Below are 22188 nucleotides of genomic sequence, written 5' to 3' on the forward strand. Positions count from 1 at the left end.
TTCCTCGAATCACTGAACTTCCGAATATGATGAACAATATCAAATTGGCTGAGAGACAGTCTACAAGAAATCGAGACCTGAAATGATGATGGAGCTGGACTGCTAACCCAAGCTGCAATGGAGCTACTACAGCCCTGGGACGTACAGCCTGAACAACTGATTGTCCAATGCTTGTGACCTTCCTGTGAATGTCCTTTCCAACGAAGAGGGTTTCAAGCAAGCAAAGCAAACTCAGGGGGAGATAATCTAAGGCAGACTGACATTCAAGCGAAGAAGTCTTCGGATATTCATCAGTTGAAGATGGGATCTTAGACTTGATATCGCTCTTGATTAGTTTGGCCGCAGTCTCTATGATGGCTCTCTTCTGGGCTTCTTCATCCGTTTCCTGACTACGGAAATAGTCCCTCGGGATTATTCTGGTCTTTTCACGGAACGTTACAATGTTAGGCAACCCTTCACACTCTGCTATGAATAGCGAATCGCCATACCTCTCCTCCAGCCTATACCTCAGCCATTTATTACTATAGGCAGCACTGTCTCCTTCTACAAGATACTCCGTCATTTTCTTTGCAAGATCGGTGACAGTCAGCTGCTCTTCATCGTTGTCCTCGAGAAATGGACACATTCTCAAGAATGCTTGCTCTTGGTCCTTGTTCATCGGCCTCCCTACCTTCCGCGGTTTCTTTGTAGTAGATTTGTCCGAAAGTTAATGTCACATGAACGATGATACAGACAGTCTGCAGCATGTCCCAAAGTACGCAATTCTCCCTTGAATGGTGATTGCCCAGTCGTCATTACGCTGTTTGCAATGTGACAAGATGGACCTTACAAATCCATCCGTTTTAACAAAGCTATAGTCAGCAAACTCACTACTAGATCTTGTCTTCACCACTTCATGTCCACAGAACAAACACTGCGTCGTGCTATCATAGGATCCAGTAGACACCCGTGTACCTCTCTTGGCAGGTGAATGATGAACGGAAGTAGCTTTCTTATGCAAGTCTATTTGCTTCTTGTTTATGTAGTTCATACGACATCTCTTGTGCACCACTGCTCCAGCAGCTACCACAGTGCTAACGCCCCTCTCAATACTGGCTTTATTTATCCCTTCAGCTCCTTTCGCACCAATCACCACTCTTTCTCCGTCATCTTCTACTTCATGGCTGAATAAGGGGCAAGTTTCTTGACTTTCCATTATTCTCAGCTCTGTAAAAGAAGAAAAATAAATCGTTAAATAATAAATATAATAATAGTAGTAATTGTAAAAGAAATATGATAGACACTGAAAAGCGAGTCGCATTTAACATTTTACAGCTTTGGCGGCCATATTCTTTGTCGTCACATTTGGACCCTTCGTGGTAACCCTATCTTGGTAAACTTTTAGTATGTTTTTCCCTATATGTAATACTACCAAAAAAAACAATGAAACGCTTTCTTGGAATTTGTTCAGGGTAAAGGATTTTTTTTTCGTATTTTGACTGGACTAATACATGAAACATCTTACAACATGGGGCTTGCTCGATCGCTTCATATAGCACTGGTGAGGTTTTTGAGATTAAGCAGCATCTATCCTGCAGCAGTGACTACAGTCATGGCCAAAAGTTTTGAGAATGACACAAATATTAATTTTTACAAAGTCTACTGCTTCATTTTTTCTAATGGCAATTTGCATATACTCCAGAATGTTATAAAGAGTGATCAGCTTAACAGCAATTACTTGCAAAGTCAATATTTGCCTAGAAAATTAACTTTATCCCCCAAAACACATTTCAACATCATTGCAGCCCTGCCTTAAAAGGACCAGCTAACATCGTTTCAGTGATTGCTCCATTAACACAGGTGTGGGTGTTGATGAGGACAGGGCTGGAGATCAATCTGTCATGATTAAGTAAGAATGACACGACTGGACACTTTAAAAGGAGACTGGTGCTTGGCATCATTGTTTCTCTTCTGTTAACCATGGTTATCTCTAAAGAAACACGTGCAGTCATCATTGCACTGCACAAAAATGGACTAACAGGGAAGAGTATCGCAGCTAGAAAGATTGCACCTCAGTCAACAATCTATCGCATCATCAAGAACTTCAAGGAGAGAGGTTCCCTTGTTGCCAAAAAGGCTCCAGGGCACCCAAGAAAGACCAGCAAGCACCAGGACCGTCTCTTAAAAGTGTTTCAGCTACGGGATCGGGCTACCAGCAGTGCAGAGCTTGCTCAGGAATGGCAGCAGGCAGGTGTGAGTGCATCTGCACGCACTGTGAGGCGGAGACTCTTGGAGCAAGGCCTGGTCTCAAGGAGGGCAGCAAAGAAGCCACTTCTCTCCAGAAAAAACATCATGGACAGACTGATACTCTGCAAGAGGTACAGGGAGTGGACTGCTGAGGACTGGGGTAAAGTCATTTTCTCTGAGGAATCCCCTTTTCGATTGTTTGGGACATCTGGAAAACGGCTTATTCGGAGAAGACGAGGTGAGCGCTACCACCAGTCTTGTCTCATGCCAACTGTCAAGCATCCTGAAACCATTCATGTGTGGGGTTGCTTCTCAGCCAAGGGAATGGGCTCTCTCAGTCTTGCCTAAAAACACAGCCATGAATAAAGAATGGTACCAGAATGTCCTCCAAGAGCAACTTCTCCCAACCGTCCAAGAGCAGTTTGGCGATCAACAATGCCTTTTTCAACATGATGGATCACCTTGACATAAAGCAAAGGTGATAACTAAATGGCTCAGGGAACAAAACATAGAGATTTTGGGACCATGGCCTGGAAACTCCCCAGATCTTAATCCCATTGAGAACTTGTGGTCAATCATCAAGAGACGGGTGGACAAACAAAAACCTTCAAATTCAGACAAAATAAAAGCATTGATTTTGCAAGAATGGACTGCTATCAGTCAGGATTTGATCCAGAAGTTGATTGAGAGCATGCCAGGGAGAATTGCTGAGGTCCTGAAGAAGAAGGGTCAACACTGCAAATATTGACTTGCTGCATTAACTCATTCTGTCAATATAACCTTTTGTTACTCATAATATGATTGCAATTATATTTCTGTATGTGATAAACACATCTGACAAACACACAAAAACCAGAGGGCAGCAGATCATGTGAAAATATAATATTTGTGTCATTCTCAAAACTTTTGGCCATGACTGTATGTTATTTACGTAATTGCGTGTTGTTACGGCCTTCAATATGTTGGCCGCACAACACAAACTGTCAGAGCAAGAATGAACGGACACCATCATAATACTAAAATCGGTTTCTTTCAGCATAGATTATTGCATCACATATTGTTAAAGCACAGCAAAAAATTCCAAATAACAGTTACACCAGTAGAAATGATACCTTCCGGAGTGCTTAATCACAATCAAACATTAAACAAAAAGGAATCTTTTTGGATTTTTCGGTTACAAACCTTGTACCAAAATGGTTTGAATGATGTGATTGAGAAAGTTTAGAGATGCTATACCTATTGATATAGTGATTAGGTTTATTAATTTTTTTTTTCTTAATATATTTATTTTTATTTTTTATATTTTTTCCACTAGAGTTTAACCTCTTAAGGAATTTGAATTATATCTTTTACTTACCCCTGCTAAAGAGTTAAACCAATTAAGAGTAATATGCAAATTAAGTGAAGAATTGGTGCTAGTAACAAACACCCCTCCCTTTCCAGTTGTAAAAAGGGTTTATAAAGACATGGTCATTGTTTTGGTATAGAGTTATATATTAAACCTGATGAAGGCTTTTTTTAAGCCAAAATGTGTTTTTGTTTTTACTGCTTTGCTTCAGAATAAAAATCTTTTAGAAAAAAATTTTTAAGTGAACCGATCTCTCAAATTTCACTTTTTTCGGGAGCGCTGGCATCAGAGTGGATTTTTTTTTATTTTAAATGTCACCATTTTGTTACTGAATAAGGCCGCGTTAACAAAAAATGAATATACTCATCATAAACCACATAAAGGCAATAACTACCATCACATAATGATCATATTATCACCACATAGTGTCTGAATATAACCACCATCTTGTTCCTGAACAAAATCCACAATACCAAGACGAATATATCAATAACACCACATACAAGTGATAAATAATACTGCTACACCATGACCAAACCTCTTATTACCACCACATAGTTACTAAATAACAGCACCATACTAACCCAATTATCAAAATCAGAGTAGTAACAGTAATATTGCAACAACAGAGATTACACATGAGATCTATAGATTTTATAAATGTATATAGTACAAGTTAAAACCAGGGACTTAGCAGTAAGGCATTTAAATAAAGTACTTCATTTTTGCTTTTTGTCTTCATCCAGCACAGAACGCTATGAATTCTTCCAGCTATGACTCATCTCTGCAGAAAATAACACACATACATCTATGACTGATCACTTCTCTTGGGCCTTTTTTAATAATGTCCACCATCCTTTAATAATGTCTTCCATCCTGTAATAGTGTTACCCATCCTTGCCACTTTGTTTATTAATGTCCCCAAATTTGCCACTTTGTTTAATAGTATCTAAAATCCTAGCCCCTTTCTTTAATAATGTTACTTATCTTGGTCACCATCCTGTAGTAATGTTGCCCATCCTTTACTCATGTCCCCTGTACTGGCTCCTTTCTTTAATAATGTCCACCATCGTGGCTCAATTCATTATAATGCTGTAATAATGTCCACAACCTGACTTTCTTGTCTAATAATGTTTACCATCCTGGCTTCTTTATTTAATAATGTCCTCCATTCTGACCCTTTTGTCTAATGTTCCTCATCCTGACTCCTTTGTTTAATAAGGTCCCTGATGCCTGTCCCTTTTTTAATAATGTCCCATGTCTTCGACCCTTTGTTTAATAATATTCTTCATTTTGGCCCCTATGTAAATAATATCTCCTTTACTGGTGACATTGTTTAATAAAGGTCCCTGATCCTGGCCCCTTTTTTCAATTATGTCCCTCATCCTGGCTCTCTTCTCCAAAACATCTAAAAAAGCCAAAAAAAATATTCTTCTTTCATCTCCCAATCCCATGACATGCTCTCTTTTGCAGCCGACTCTGATTGGCCAGCAACGTGCATAGTGATTGCGGTATAGAGAGCCGGCGGCTCTCTATGCTGAAATACATCTTAGCTGAGTGTGTGTCCTAGGGGGCCCCCTGACTCCATTGGGGCCCTGTTGCGGTCACAGATCAACACGCCCGTCTCAACCAAATACTAATATTTGCCCCACATTTGGTAACGTTTGCATCCAATAAATAAGTTTAAATTCATTTTTTTGGAGAGAGAAGACAAATATCACAAATGTGCAATTGTGGAATAATTTTAAGTGCAATTTTTTTTACCTGTGATATTTCTAACAAAATCTGAATTAAACAAAATAAATATATGTGGCAGGGTGAAGTATATTTTTCTGCAAGTACAATCTACATGCTAATATTCTATCCACAGAGGTTTCAATATACTGGTATATACAGTCAATTGCATGCAATTATTATCACTACGGATGACTAGCTATTATAACACTATGGTAATTTGTCTTTCCTTAGCAAGAAAGCAAGAAGTGACCAGGCTTCTTGCATCTTCTCGCTCTACTGCCTGCATCAGTGACCCTATTCCGTCACATCTCCTCCAGTCCCTTTTCCATGCTGTCACCACTCACCTAATTAAAATATGTAATCTCTCTCTCTTATCTGGTATTTTTCCCTTCACATTTAAACACGCCAGCATACATCCATGACTTTAAAAAACCATCCCTCGGCCAGAACTAAGCTGCTAACTACAGACCTGTCCCCCAGTCTTCTCTTCATCTCTAAACTCTTGGAATGTGTGGTCTATTCCCGTCTAGTCTGCTATCTCTTAGAATACTCTCTTCTTGACCCTTTACAATCTGGTTTCTGCTTTTTACATTCTACTGAAATTGCCCTCACTAAAGTTTCTAATGACCTATTAACAGCTAAATCTAATGGTCACTACTCCCTGCTTATTCTCCTGGATCTTTCTGCAGAATTCGACACTGTGGATCACCAGCTCCTCCTCGCTATGCTCCAGTCTACCATGCTCAAGGACACTGTTCTCTCCTGGTTCTCCCCTACCTCTCTGATCGCTTTTTCACTGTGTATTTTGCTCTCTTCTCTTCCTCTGCCCATCCCCTTACTGTCAAGGTTCCTCAAGGATCAGTCCTAGGTCCCATAATTTCTCCTTGTACACAGCCCCTATCAGATAATTAATCAGTAGATTCAGTTTTCAGTACCATCTCTATGCTGCTGACACCCAATTATATACCTCGTCTCCTGACACTAACCCTGCATTACTACAAAATACCAGTGATTGTTTTTCCACTGTCTCTAACATTATGTCCTCCCTCTATCTAAAACTCAATCTGTCAAAAATTGCACTTGTTTTCTCCCTCCACTAACATACCTATGCCCGATGTTGCCATTTCCGTATTTCCATGTGTGACTCCACCATTACTCCCCAGCAACATGCCCGCTGTCTTAGTGTCATCTTTGATTCAGATCTTTTCTTCACTCCCCACATCTGATCACTTGCCCTCTCATGTCACCAGCACCTCAAAAACATCTCTAGAATTAGACCTTTTTTTGCTTTAGACTCTACAAAACCACCTACTATAGCTCTTTCTCATTCTCGTCTAGACTATTGCAACTCTTTTCTAATCGGTCTCCCTCTTACTAAAACCTCTTAATAAAATCTCCAATCTGTCCTGAACGCAGCAGCCAGGATCATATTTCTCACCAACCGCTACGCTGATGCCTCTTCCCTTTGCCAGTCGTTGCATTGGTCGCCCATCTGACACAGTTTAATATAAACTCATCACTCTAACCCACAAAGTGCTCTTCGGTTCAGCACCCACCTATATCACTCCATGGTCTCAGTATACCACCCTACCCATGCCCTCCGTTCTGCTAATGACTTAAAACTAAAATCCTCAATAATCAAAATCTCCCACTCCTGTCTCTAAGACTTCTCCTGTGCTGCACCAATTCTTTGGAATGCATTACCCAGGACAATTCGATTAGTCCCCAATGCCCACAGTTCTAAGTGTGGCCTAAAAACATATTTCTTTAGACTGGCCTATCGCCCCACCTCACTTATCTAGCTATTCCCGTTTGACCCATACAAAATTTCTTTCAAAATCACAACCCTCCCAGCATCTGTTCACACTCCATGCACTTAATAGCAATAGCCCTCTGTGTCTGTACTGTTCACATACTGGCTAGCGACCAGTTCATGCTGTGTTATGTGCATACCCTATTTAGTATATTATGGCAGTTTTGTACAATACCAGCACATTTTACTATCTGCCTTTCATGTCTTCCCTATTTCCTCATGGATAGTAAGCATGTAAGCAGGGTTCTCGCTCCTTTTGGTATCTGAGTCATGTGTTATTCTGTAATGTCTTTATTGTCTGTACCAGTCCCCTCTAAAATTGTAAAGTGCTGCGGAATATATTGGCATTATAACAATAAAAATTATTATTATTATTACTATTTCTTTTTACATTTTTGGACCATTGCAGTCATGGTTTTCATATATACATTGAAACCATTATTGTTATTAGGAAAAGTATGAAATTTGTTCCTAGAGACTGCTTATCTGCTCATACTCATTGCACCTAAGGCTATGTGCTCACGCTGCGGATTCTGCTGCGGATCCGCAGCGTTTCTGGCCCTTTGTACAGTACCATTGTTTTCAATGGTGAAACCCAGAACACTGTGCACATACTGCGGATTTTTCCACACGGATTTGCTGCGGGTTACAATCCGCAGCATGTCAATTCTTTCTGCGGAATCCGCTGCGGTTTCACACCTTATCCATTATGAGGTGTGAAAGTGCTGAGCTAAACCGCAGGACTTTTGACCTGTGGATTTACCTGCGTTTTTTTACAAATCCGCGGGGACAAATCCGCAGCTCTCAAAAGTACGTGTGCACATAGCCTAAAAGATAGTGGCATGATTTTTTTTTTTTTTTTAAAGTGTCTTTTTCACAGCTATCATGCTTTTTTCCCTTTCGTTTCAGGTTCCTACCCTCGTTTATCTCTAAGTTTTAAGCTAAAGAGAAACATTGGATATTTCATCTTGCAGACATACATGCCTTCAATTTTGATCACAATTCTCTCATGGGTTTCTTTCTGGATCAACTATGATGCATCAGCTGCTCGAGTTGCCTTAGGTAAGGAAAGGTTAATAGAGCATTTCATATAAGGTGTGTTCGTCTAAACGTCCTTTTATTCATGGTTTTCTATTTAATCGCTACTTTCGACATGTATATTAGGTCATAGTCCTTGGTGTGTATAAACTAACAATTCTAACAAAAAAAAGAAAAAATCAGAGAACAATGTTGGTAGCATGGTGGACATAACTATCACCATAAGTTCTAGCTCTCATTGAGAGTAGACTAAGCTTTTACGGTATAGCTGGTGGTCAAAAACCGTGCTGGGATAAAGCTTGGAAGTGCAAATAGTTATATCTTTCCTGCTGTGATTAAAACTTGGCAGCAAAGGGGATATCCAAGACCCCCTTCTGTCCAAATCAAGAAAAACTATTTTGATTTGAGATGAGAAATTTAAGGTCTATCACTATATCACAGTAAGGGCAGAGACACACTGGCGAATTTTTCATCCTAGAATCGCATCGTAAAACTCGCACTGTCTGTCTGCTCTCCTGACCTGAGCTTCACAGCTGCATAGTAATCCATCACGCTGTCATGCTCAGGTCAGGAGAGGTGCCGGCCAGTCCGTGCTATGCGTTGCGATTATCGCATGAGAAATTCGGCAGTGTGACTCCAGCCTAACAGTGCAATCAATATTTTTTTATCCCACTAGCTTTTTTTCATGTTCATTGGTTTAGTTCTCATATCAACTGGCATAAAGTTGCATCCCTTTACAACATGTTGATTTTACATTATTATGTTGTTGAATTTAATTTACATTAATTTACATGCAACTCTATCAATAATTCCGAAAATGTATTTTGCTGCCAAATATTCCAGCGCCCCCAAAAATGTTAATTATATATGTATCAAATAAACCAGGGAATTATTTTTTTTTTACTTTTAGAAATACCTACTGGTAAGTAGCCAGATTTTTTTCTTATAACATTATTGCACCTCAATATTTAATGGTGGGTCCGATTCATTACGACTAGTGATGAGCAAACATGCTTCGAGATAGGTGCTATCCGAGCATGCTCGTGTGCATCTTCAACATGTTCTAAATTATGTTTGAGTCCTCGTGGATGCATGTCTCGCAGCTGTTCGACAGCTGCATCACATGCAAGAATTGCCTGTTTGTTAGGTAACCACTGCATGTGTTGCGTCTGTCGAATAGCCGTGAGACATATATAGCTGCGGGGACTCGAACATAGTATTCGAGCATGCTGAAGACACCTGGTCAGCAGCACCCAATTATCACATTCGCTCTTCACTAATTGCAACTTTTGTAAACATGCATGCCAGTTAATGAGTTTGGTGCATCTTACTAATGTTGCGTACTTCTGCCAGAAATTACGCTTCAGTCAGGGACTGTTGTACATTTTTGGCATTTTTATTACTTTGTTGGGTGGGCGTTGCCTGTTCTGTCCTTCCACTGCTATGCCCACATTGGCCAACCTAAATAGGACTGGCATAAAGGCAATAAAAACTTAATTCCAGCTCACCCAGTTGCTCTATGCTCATCCACCTTCGGCTCAGACACCGGCCTCGTCTTGGCCTTACACCAAGGATAATAGAAAAAATTGGAGTCCGGCTCAACAGGACTGGATTTTCCTTTTCTTTTTATTTTTCAAAAGAAATTATAGTGAAAAAAAATTGTGCACCCTCCACTACCTTGTCATGAGTAAGACTGCTTAGATTGCTTAGTGCTGTCGCAACGCGTCGACTGAGTCATGTCGATCATGAAAATTTTCTTTTGTATGCACTATAATTTCTTTTGAAAAAGAAAAGTTAAATCGAATCGTGTTGAGCCAGACTCCATTTTTTTTCTATTATCCATTAAGACATTAAAAGTTGCAAAATGTTGACGTAACCTTGAGTTGGGCAAAAATTTTGCAACATTTCAAGGTGTTTTATATCACAAAACTGGTGAAAGTACATTGCTGAATCAGAGCACTGCGAGTTAATTCCCAAACTCTTTTAGCTAATGCAAAATGCACAGCCTCTGACTTTTTATATTGTATTATTTTTCTTTAGATTATATCTCAAGGTAGTGGAGGGTGCACAATTATTTTTTTCATAAATTAATAGTACAAGTGAAGATTGGAAGAGAAATATGCTTCTTTCCCCCTTTGTCAGTCAATTCTTCTTTGCCTGCCCTGATGATTCACTCTCAGAAAATACTTAAATCTGCCTACAAATCTGTCTTTACTCAGGGCTATTGTGAAGATTTTCCAATTTATATCCCTCATTCTTGGCTCATTACCCAAGTCATGGAACCTTAGAATGTAATGTAAAGCAGAACCTCATTCTGCATCCTACCAACCACCAATATTTCATTTTTTATAGCATTTTGCATAGTATTATCAGTTCCCACTAGTCAGTAAGTGACAAAATGTCCTAATAATATGATGTGTTATGATTGAAATATGTCTATATAGGGGTTGTCTTGTTTTAGAAAGGACACCATACCTTTTCTCATGTTGTGTGTGAGATTACATCTAAGTCTCAGCACCATCACGCAAATGGCGCTGAACCACAAGTTGACAAAATCCATATACAGATTGGTTCCTGTTTTCAGAAGACACAAACCATGGACAGAAGGGTGGCTTTTTTTTAGAAGAAATACTTTTTTCGATTGTGATTAACCTCTTTAAGCTGGTTTTGGGCATAATGATAATTGTTCTGCTTGACAAGTGTCCTAATAGCTTATTCTCACCTACGAGATCCTTTTTATCTGGTTGGCAAGAATGTAGGAACTCATTTTGTATCAACATGAATTTACTTGATAGTCTGACACTAGACTTCAAAGGCAAATCTGTTGTTGAGCCATGATACTTTTTGTTTCTCCATCCCAGATACTTAGATACTTTTACAGTATAACTTTAGTCCAATAACTTAAGTGTTTTCTGTATGAAGCATTTCTGACAATTATTCAGTGGATGGATTCAGAAAAATAATCTGATGTCTCTTTTTCTAGGAATCACCACTGTACTGACCATGACCACCATCAACACTCATCTTCGGGAAACACTACCTAAAATTCCATATGTGAAAGCCATTGATATGTACCTTATGGGATGTTTTGTGTTTGTATTTATGGCTTTGCTGGAATATGCATTGGTCAACTACATATTTTTTGGTAGGGGACCACAAAGGCAAAAAAAGGCAGCAGAACGAGCTGCAAGTGCCAACAATGAACAATTGCGTATGGAAATTAATAAGGTATGTATTACTATGGCTAAGTGTAGAATTACTTGAAAGGGAGATATGGAGAGACTGCAGTGTTCGGCAGCGGCTACTAAACAATCCCCCCCATACGTTATTTACAGTATAACCGGATGCTACTGGAGCAGATATTAGCTATTTGTGGGGGTGCAAGGTGCCAGACCTAAATTGATCTTAGCAATCCTAAAAGTCAATGTTGACCCTTTAACAAGCCTTGTCACAAGGCTCGTTAAAGGGTCGGCGTTCTCCAATTGAGTAACTTTAGCAGTAGAGCCTCTCAGCGATCCTCTCCGGCACTTTTTTAATATCGAAGTTGTCACAATGACTGCAACCCAATGTGACTAATGTTTATCTTTGAGTGTGATTGACGCCATTTACCTCAATTGTTCTAGAATATACTACTTCAAACTAACATTGCTAGTAATTTATATTGGAGCTCCACCATTAGGTTTGTTGTATTATTAGAGCATCCAATAAATGTAGTCATTTTTAGAAGTCTGTCTTGGCAACAGATCCTGTATATATAAATGTATTTTATTTCACGCCATTTACGGATATTCACATTTACGTTATTCATTGGTATAAATACACCACCTGCGAACAACTGACATATTGCATCCTAATTATGTCCTTGTATAATCTTCCGTAGTAGCTAGTGAACATTCTGCATCTTCTTACTAAGTCTAATTAGTGCAGATTGTGCTCACATCAAATTAGCATGTGGGTTTTGGTGAATCATATCAATATATTCTGCTAAAAAGTTTGACCCACAGACTGCATAAAACTTCCTTTTAATTCTCATCAAGACAGATGAATAATTCAGATAGTTTCATTTGTATTCACGACCAAAAATACTGTGGGTATCTGTTTAAGATTATATTTGAAAATGTTTCATCTATCTCCCTAGTGATATTAACTAAAGTTAGGAAACTGATTAAATAATACGGGCTACAGAAAATATGAAAGTCACCACAGTGGAAAACCTAATTCATATTTGTTTCACCCAACATGGAAAGTTATCACCTAGCCTGTGTTATCTCTTTGGTTCTTAGGGGTGCAGCCATTAGAACAGCCACCGATTGCGAGAATGGAGCTCGAAATGCTTTGCCGAAATAAAGTACTAGCTAGATATGCACAAGTACTCTATTCATTGTTTTTGGGACTTCCATAGAAAACCAAGTGGTAATCTCTGGCCGATCCATAAGCAATGGACATTTTCTGCACAGCCACTATTCCATGCCCTTGGGAAATTTCAGAGCCCTGATCTTAGGATCTTAGCTGTTTTCATGAACCCAAGCAATCAGACGTGTCAGCTATTCAATGGGCAGGTGATGAACTTAAATGTCAAGAATAACCCTTCAAAGAGTTATTCCAATGTCAGTCTTTCATAGCTGAAATGGAAATTACCGGGTGCTGGCCACTGGAGGTGAGGCTGCAAAAAACATGATATATAGTTGTGTGTCAAAAAAACAGATGAGAGGTAATGACACACCACCTGTAATTACGTAACAAGTATGGTTCTATCATGTTCTTCCAAGTTTACCAGTGAACCATTGAGATAGATGAATCGAATGACAGTAATATTGTATATAAGACAATGGTGCCCTATATCGGACATATTTGGGGAGTATACATATAGGATATATATGCAGACGCAATGACCCGAATGCCTTGAGTAGAGCCAAAGCTATAGGCAGCACATGAGACATTACTATTATAAAATTATTATAAGAGGTACAATATATCAAAGCTGTCTTACAGATGTTGAGCTTCGAAATACACCACTGGCAATATTAAAACTTAGTTTATGAAGATTACATTATACTTCCCTAAGTATTTGTGTAGCGCTGGCAGTTTGAACGTTGGACATGGATGCTACATAATACTATTTCATTCAGCAATATATTGGAGACTGCAATGTACATTGGCTAAACAGAGGATGAATTGGCCTTCAATGGGCAAATACTGGGTGGGCCATTTATATGGATACACCTTAATAAAATGGGAATGGTTGGTCATATCAACTTCCTGTTTGTGGCACATTACTATATGGGAGGGCAGAAGCTTTTCAAGATGGGTGGTGACCATGGCGGCCATTTTGAAGTTGGCCATTTTGGATCCAACTTTATTTTTTTCAATGGGATGAGAATCATGTGACACATCAAACTTACTTAATTTCACAAGAAAAACAATGGTGTGCTTGGTTTTAACGTAACTTTATTCTTTCATGAGTTATTTACAAGTTTATGACCACTTATAAAATGTGTTCAAAGTGCTGCCCATTGTGTTGGATTGTCAATGCAGTCTTCTTCTCCCACTTTTGACACACTAATAGCAACACCGCAGAAGAAATTCTAGCACAGGCTTCCAGTATCCATTGGTTCAGATACTCCACATCTTGTATCTTCACAGCATAGACAATTGCCTTCAGATGACCCCAAAGATAAAAGTCTAAGGGGGTCAGATCAGGAGACCTTGGTGGCCATTCAACTGGCCAACGACGACCAATCCAGTTTCCAAGAAACTGTTCATGTATTAATGCTCTGACCTGACACCCATACAGTTGTGGCCAAAAGTATTGACACCCCTGCAATTCTGTCAAATAATACTCAGTTTCTTCCTGAAAATGATTGCAAACACAAATTCTTTGGTATTATTATCTTCATTTAATTTGTCTTAAATGAAAAAACACAAAAGAGAATGAAGCAAAAAGCAAAACATTAATCATTTCACACAAAACTCCAAAAATGGGCCAGACAAAAGTATTGGCACCCTCAGCCTAATACTTGGTTGCACAACCTTTAGCCAAAATTACTGCGACCAACCGCTTCCGGTAACCATCAATGAGCTTCTTACAATGCTCTGCTGGAATTTTAGACCATTCTTCTTTGGCAAACTGCTCCACATCCCTGATATTTGAAGGGTGCCTTCTCCAAACTGCCATTTTTAGATCTCTCCACAGGTGTTCTATGGGATTCAGGTCTGGACTCATTGCTGGCCACCTTAGAAGTCTCCAGTGCTTTCTCTCAAACCATTTTCTAGTGCTTTTTGAAGTGTGTTTTGGGTCATTGTCCTGCTGGAAGACCCATGACCTCTGAGGGAGACCCAGCTTTCTCACACTGGGCCCTACATTATGCTGCAAAATTTGTTGGTAGTCTTCAGACTTCATAATGCCATGCACACGGTCAAGCAGTCCAGTGCCAGAGGCAGCAAAGCAACCCCAAAACATCAGGGAACCTCCGCCATGTTTGACTGTAGGGACCGTGTTCTTTTCTTTGAATGCCTCTTTTTTCTCCTGTAAACTCTATGTTGATGCCTTTGCCCAAAAAGCTCTACTTTTGTCTCATCTGACCAGAGAACATTCTTCCAAAACGTTTTAGGCTTTTTCAGGTAAGTTTTGGCAAACTCCGGCCTGGCTTTTTTATGTCTCGGGGTAAGAAGTGGTTTCTTCCTGGGCCTCCTACCATACAGTCCCTTTTCATTCAGACACCAACGGATAGTACGGGTTGACACTTTTGTACCCTCGGACTGCAGGGCAGCTTGAACTTGTTTGGATGTTAGTCGAGGATCTTTAGCCAATATCCGCACAATCTTGCGTTGAAATCTCTTGTCAATTTTTCTTTTCCGTCCACATCTAGGGAGGTTAGCCACAGTGCCATGGGCTTTAAACTTCTTGTTGACACTGTGCACGGTAGACACAGGAACATTCAGGTCTTTGGAGATGGACTTGTAGCCTTGAGATTGCTCATGCTTCCTCACAATTTGATTTCTCAAGTCCTCAGACAGTTCTTTGGTCTTCTTTCTTTTCTCCATGCTCAATGTGGTGCACACAAGGACACAGGACAGAGGTTGAGTCAACTTTAATCCATGTCAACTGGCTGCAAGTGTAATTTAGTTATTGCCAACACCTGTTAGGTGCTACAGGTAAGTTACAGGTGCTGTTAATTACACAAATTAGAGAAGCATCACATGATTTTTCGAACAGTGCCAATACTTTTGTCCACCCTCTTTTTTTTATGTTTGGTGTGGAATTATATCCAATTTGGCTTTAGGACAATTCTTTGTGTTTTTTCATTTAAGGCTAATTTCACACTTGCTTTTTTTTGCAGCGCGTTTTTCCCGCAAAAAAATGAAAAAAACGCAGCGTTTTTATGCGTTTGTATGCGTTTTTAGTGCGTTTTTACCGCGTTTGCGTTTTTTCCAAACATTAGGTGGCCCCTCACACTAACCCAAACCATGACTTTACTAACCCTAACCCTGACCCTAACCCTAACCCTGACCCTAACCCTTAACCAAACCATACTTAACCCAAACCCTAACTAACCCTAACCCTGACCCTAAACCCCCTTAACTAACCCTAACTCTAACCCAAACCCCTAAATTCCATGGTTAACAAAAAAAAACGCATGTGCAAAAAAACGCATACATAAGTATGCCAATGCGCACATATGCGCACCCATAGACTTATAATGGGTGTCTTGCTGTAAAAAAACGCATTGCGCGCGCATGCGTTTTTTTGAGGCAAGTCGGACGCCCAAAAAATGCAACAGGATGCATTTTGTGCGCCCGAGCGCATACCGCAAAAAAACGCATGCGCGGAAAAACGCGTACAAACGCATGTGTATGCGCACATAAGCGCATCCCATGCAAAGTATAGGAAAAAAAACGCATGCGCTATTTAGCACTAAAATACCGCGAAAAAAAACGCAAGTGTGAAACCAGCCTAAGACAAATTAAATGAAGATAATAATACCAAAGAATTTGTGTTTGCAATCATTTTGCAGGAAGAAACTGTGTATTATCTGACAGAATTGCAGGGGTGTAAATACTTTTGGCCACAACTGTAATTGATAGTATTGTGTGGTATATGGGGTACAAAGATTGTGGGGTCACTCTTCATCAATGGAAACCTTAATGCCACTGGATATCTGAAATTGCTACATGATGATGTGTTGCCCTCTTTATGCACTGAAGATGGCACGTTCCCTGAGTTTTTCCAGCAAGATAGTGCGCCACCACATTATGGGTGTCAGGTTCGAGCATTCCTTACAAGGAATTTTACCCCCCTAGACTAGAATTTCTTCTGCGGTGTTGCTATCAGTGTGTCAAGTGTGGGAAAAGAGGGTAGCATTGACAATCCAACACAATGTGCAGTACTTTGAGCACATTTTATAAATGGTTATACTCTTGTAAATAACTCATGAAAAAAATTAAGTTATTTTAAAACCAAGCACACCATTGTTTTTCTTGTGAAATTCTCATTAAGTTTGATGTGACACATGACCCTCTTCCCTTTGGAAAAAATAAAATTGGATCCAAAATGGCCGACTTCAAAATGGCCGTCATGGTCACCACCCATCTTGAAAAGTTTCCCTCCTCCCATATACTAATGTTCCACAAACAGGAAGTTGATATCACCAACCATTCCCATTTTATTTAGGTGTATCCATATAATTGGCCCGCCCTGTAGTATTCTGTGTATTCACTTAATTGGGTTGTCTCGGACTTTAACAAGCAGGTCATCAGTGTCTGAGCAGTGGGGGTGCAACACCTGGCCTCCCCGCCAATCAGCTGTTCTTGGTGCTGGCGGTGGCTGGAGCTGCTCAATTGTAAAGCTGCACAGCTCCATCAACGGAATAGTTACCATAGCTGAGTACGTAGTCTGTGCCCCCCCATTAATTGAAATCGGGGGTGTATATGCAATAGCCAGCTGCAGTCATTATTTCTTTCATGGAGCTGTGCATCACTGCAACTAAGCAGTTCCAGCCACTGCCTGAAACAGCTGATCAGTGGGGGTGTCAAGTGTCGCACCCCCACCGACCAGACATCCCTAGGGATAAGCTATCAATGTCAGCGTCCCGGACAACCCTTTTAATGTACACACTGGGAGTTTTCTCAGCACTTATAGTAAGTGTATGCTGCAAAATGCCAAATGAAAGATATCTAGGTTGTATGGGGAGAATTGGACAGGTTGTTGAGATACCTAATATCAGGATGTAAAGTTAAAGATTTTAGATTCTGAATTCAGCCACTAAAATGTGGAAAAAAGTTGCAATGGTCAAACTCAAGTTTAAAGGGAATCTGTCAGTAGATTTTTTCTATCTAATCTGAGAGCAGCATAATGTAGGGGCAGAGAGCCTGATTCCAGAGTTGTGTCACTTGGTCAGCAGCTTGCTGTTGTTTCAGTACAATCAGTGTTTTAACAGCAGGAGATTTTCATTTGCGAACTAGGTATCGCAAGGCAGTCAGGCTAATCTGTGTGGCCACTCCCCCACCACTGATTGGCAGCTAGCTTAGAACGTACAATGTTCACAGAAAGCTGCTGCCAATAAGGGGTGTGGGCGGGGTTATCCACAGCTAATCTGTGTGTCCCCAGCCCCACAACTGATTGGCAGCTAGCTTAGAATGTACAATGTTCACAGAAAGCTGCTGCCAGTCAGGGGTGTGGGCGGGGTTATCCACAGCTCAGCATTCTGTCCAGTGTTACATCTACAACCGATAAAACACAGATTCAATCAAAACTACACCAAGCAGTCTAGTAAATGATAGATTGCTGGAATCAGGCCATCTACACTTACATCATGCAACTCTCAGATTACATAACAAAAATCTGTTGTCAGGTTCCCGTTAATCCTAATTATACAAAAATATCCGCTCAATCATTGTTTTTTATTAAAAATATATCAGATCAAAGATATTGTTCAGTCATATGCGCAGTATTATTTAACTGCTTCTTTAATTTAAACTTTTTTTGTAGTTTTCCTTCATTAATTGTTCTATATTAGTCAGATTTATTATTTTTCTTCATTTTATTAAGTAGAAAATGACTTTATACTTATCTGACAATTTTTTCATAGTCCCTATAGCAACCAATGTCTTTACCGTACAGAATAAACCAATTGTATGCTAATATAGAGATCCTGGAATTTATCTAATTTTCTCCTGAATTGCAGATGGATCCACATGAAAATATTTTACTAAGCACACTTGAAATTAAAAATGAAATGGCAGCATCAGAAGCTGTATTGGGGCTTGGTGATCCAAGAAGCACTATGCTGACCTACGATACCTCCAGTATCCAGTACCGGAAAGCTGGATTACCGCGACACAGCTTTGGACGGAATGCCTTAGAACGACACGTGGTTCAAAAAAAAAGCAGACTACGGAGGCGTGCATCTCAGTTGAAAATAAACATTCCTGACTTGACTGATGTGAACGCTATAGACAGATGGTCACGTATGATCTTTCCAGTGGTTTTTTCATTTTTCAATGTAGTTTACTGGCTCTATTATGTGAACTAAGACTAATAAGCCATACAGTAGACAAGAACTGGATGTCTGTTCGGATAATATGTGAAACCAGAAGTGGGGCTTAGAAATTAATATTCAGGACACAAGCTATTTTAAAACACCTTAGTTGCTGGAACTCACCATCCCGCTGTATGCTGTACAGACCCATTCTAGGCTCATTAGAATCTCGACAACCTTTAATTTTCTTTTCGATCGGTAAAATTATTTTATATAGGTAACATGGCTTTTCCTTGTGTACACGCAAGTGCATTGAAGTGAGACGCTAAAGCAATTGGTCATTTTCAAACTTCTCCAGACTCACCCATACATTGCATGGTTTGATTGATGCTTTTGACGACATTTCAACTGAAACTGTAATAGTTGTGGATGGAATTGGAAAAATCGTCTTGGAACTGAACAGTTGTGATTTTGCTCTGATTGATGGAGACCATAAAGGACCTAACATAATACTTACCCATAGTTGTCACATCAGCCTTTTAAATGACATGATCTTGTAGATGCAATTAAGACCCATTTTTATTTTTTGGCAAGGCTTAGATACCTTTAGGATCCATCAGGCAACAGGGTATGGCTGCATTTTCTTAACCTTCTAAAGTTACATTTTTACTCCAGTGTGGATAATAGATCTTCTTGGAAGAAAGCGAGTCCTGGTAAGGTAGCACATGCAGTAAGGAGGGCGAACTTCAAAGGAAAATGAAATGGTTATTCTTTCAATGAGACGTGTATTGATTAATGCCCACATGCACGGATCTTCCATTTCTCATCATCGGTTTATGTTAATTCTCCATTTTTCTATGTCTTTCTGTCTAAAAATTTAATGGCAAAAAAATGCATAAAATCCCACCCTTTATGCCCGAAATAAGAAATGATAATCAGATGTCCATGTAGATGGACATCATTGTGGCACAGTCCATCACAAAGCTACACAACATTAATTCAGCAAAAACATCATTATGAAGGAGTTACATAGACTTTTTCATGCAAGAAGAGTATACGTTGGCAAAGAATTATCAGTATCGTGAAAAAAGAGACTTATGTGAAATACTATTTTGCTTCAGATATATTTTTTAGATCCAACAGGTGTTTAATTTTGCTGATTCTTATCAGCTTTGAACTAAAAAAAAAAGCTGCTCGCCCTCATGGTCTAAGGCTACTTCAATAAAAAAAAAAGACAAAGTTTAGGAGGGCTTAAATGGTGGAGAGAGCATCAACGAAGCAACATGCAAAATTACAGGTTATAGTGATGAACGACTCTTGCGGCTAATGGTGAATCCATTGAGTACTGTTTGACTCTCAACATGAACTTCGACCTGATAACAAGTGATGTTTTGTCCTTTAAACAGAAAATTGACTTCTCAACCTTCATTAAGTTCAAAATCATCCTTCTATCCTGAAAAACTAAAAGATATTGCACATTCATTTGTTCTAGATGATATGTTATTTCCATTTTTAGTTTCTTTTTGATTTTCTGTTTCTACACTCATAAACTTGAAAAAAAATGTTGTGCCTCGCATTGATTTTCTTTTTAATACTAATGACCAAAATCTACCGAAATGTTAATTTTTCTTTTTAATGTATACCGTATCCCATCAAGCAATTTTATATCCATTATATATACCAAAAATATGGCAAAGTTATTTGTTTAGACAAAATGTATAGTCTGTATTCTACATATACTCATTATGATGAGGCGGATGACAATTATTATTTTTTTAAATTTTAAGTTCCATATATTTAGACAAATTCACCTTCAGATATTATTTCAGCAGACATATATTATAATTCTTGAATATTGTTCAAAATGTCAGATCATGGAAAAAAGATTTCAGCGGCGATGGATGGATCTTCAAATTAATTGATCTTAATTTTTGTTTTTAAAGTTAGAATACTCTTTGCCTAAAGACAATCAGAAGTGAGCGATTGACCCATTAAAGTTCAACAGGATTCTCTTGTAGGACCCAAGCCTTGATACAATAAGGTCCAGCAGAAGAAAGACACTTTTGGAGGTGATGTTGAGCCAATCACTTACCACTTCAATATATTTCTCACGGATCAAGTCACAAATTACCAGTTTGACCTTACTGGTTACTATTTTTAGTTAATATTAGCAGCAATAATAAAATATGTAATGAGTAATAAAGATAGCGAATTATCTTGCCCAAACACATTTAGGCAGTCACAGAATTGTATGTTGTATATAGAGCGGGGTCCTCAGAATTATTTCCCCTGATGGACCTAAGAAATTGCAAATTTCTGTGGTTCTAAACAAAGAATTGCTTAACAGTTTATTTTTGTAACTACTTTACGAAAAGTTTTAGGGGAAAAAAAATAGAATCAACAGTAGAGTTGAGAAAAAAGATACATTGGTCCAATGTCCAGTCTGGCCTTCAGTCCAACCAGTGCAGTCTTGACATTTGTGGTCGGCATCCTCAATCTTGCATAATGGCCTCTACTGGTATTTACTTGGCTCTGCTATGTTGGGATGTTGTACAGGGGTCCCCAACCTGTAGCTCGGGAGCCACATGTGGCTCGTGGTCCCATGAATTGTGACTTGCGGCTGTCTGCCAGGTTGGTGCATTAGCTCCAGGTCTAGGAAACAGGTGTGAACACCACATCTCAAAATAGTGAATTTTGTGAGTAGTCCGGCACAGAAGAGCAGATCTGGATACACATATACTGGTCTTAGGAGTTTAGAGATAATTTGAGTATGGTATAATGGAGACAGGATGATACTACCTGTAAGAGGATATGCTTGAACCTGGATGTAACAGTGTGTTAGGAGAAAACTGAATGGGGTTATTGTGGGAACCCTTGGATCTTGGTGTTTTGGTTCAGGATGATTTCTGTGGAAAAGCTTTGGTTATCATTGCACCTATAATGGGGGCTTTGGTTGCCACTGCTGTGACGGGGCAGTACCTGGATGTGGCTTGTGACCCTCTCTCAGAGCTCAATGTGGCTCTGAAGGTCAGGAAAGTTGGGGACCACTGTTGTAGTACAACGCATCATGATGTTGCTTAAAGCCTGTGGTCTGGGCATCAAATAATGTAATGAAATGAAAACTTCCCTGGTCGGGATGCCATGGAGGACTGGACTGGACGTAGGACCTGCACAAATCTTATTGCTCAACTCTTTCCATCACTGGTTATTAATGAACAAGGAATTCCACAATAAAACTGTGTTAATCAGTAGACGAGACAATTACTGTAGCTGTGCAAGCTGAACAAGTCATGGTCATACGTTTGCTGTTTTTGGGAAAAAAGTATGCCAATATTAGAAAGCATGAAATAGTCTAAAACTGTTGCTAATACAGTATAAATGTTACCTATGACTTATTAATACCGCTTAAATTTTGTAATTTCATCTCAACATTGGCACGGGATACTAGCATTGGAAGCTAAAGCTTCAATATTGTGGCATACAATTAATTACGTCACAGATTTTGCTGAATGAAAATGAAAGCAGAAAAAAGATTATGAATGGTTGCA

At 39.3% G+C, this 22188-nt stretch overlaps 1 protein-coding gene across 2 annotated transcripts in view; it reads left to right on the forward strand.

The window, feature by feature from the left end:
• Positions 1 to 19156, forward strand: part of GABRB2 (gamma-aminobutyric acid type A receptor subunit beta2) — a 441115-nt gene extending 421959 nt beyond the window's left edge. For both annotated transcript variants that reach the window (XM_073581011.1, XM_073581013.1), the window contains exons 7-9: positions 8034 to 8186; positions 11146 to 11390; positions 18347 to 19156. In XM_073581011.1, coding sequence (XP_073437112.1) covers positions 8034 to 8186; positions 11146 to 11390; positions 18347 to 18694 — 746 coding nt within the window. In that variant the 3' untranslated portion in view covers positions 18695 to 19156. The remainder of the gene's footprint in view (positions 1 to 8033; positions 8187 to 11145; positions 11391 to 18346) is intronic.
• Positions 19157 to 22188: the final 3032 nt, after the last annotated feature.

Source organism: Dendrobates tinctorius, unplaced genomic scaffold (genome assembly GCF_039654945.1).
Source record: "Dendrobates tinctorius isolate UK_male_01 unplaced genomic scaffold, ASM3965494v1 ptg000067l, whole genome shotgun sequence".
Classification (NCBI taxonomy): Eukaryota; Metazoa; Chordata; class Amphibia; order Anura; family Dendrobatidae; genus Dendrobates; species Dendrobates tinctorius.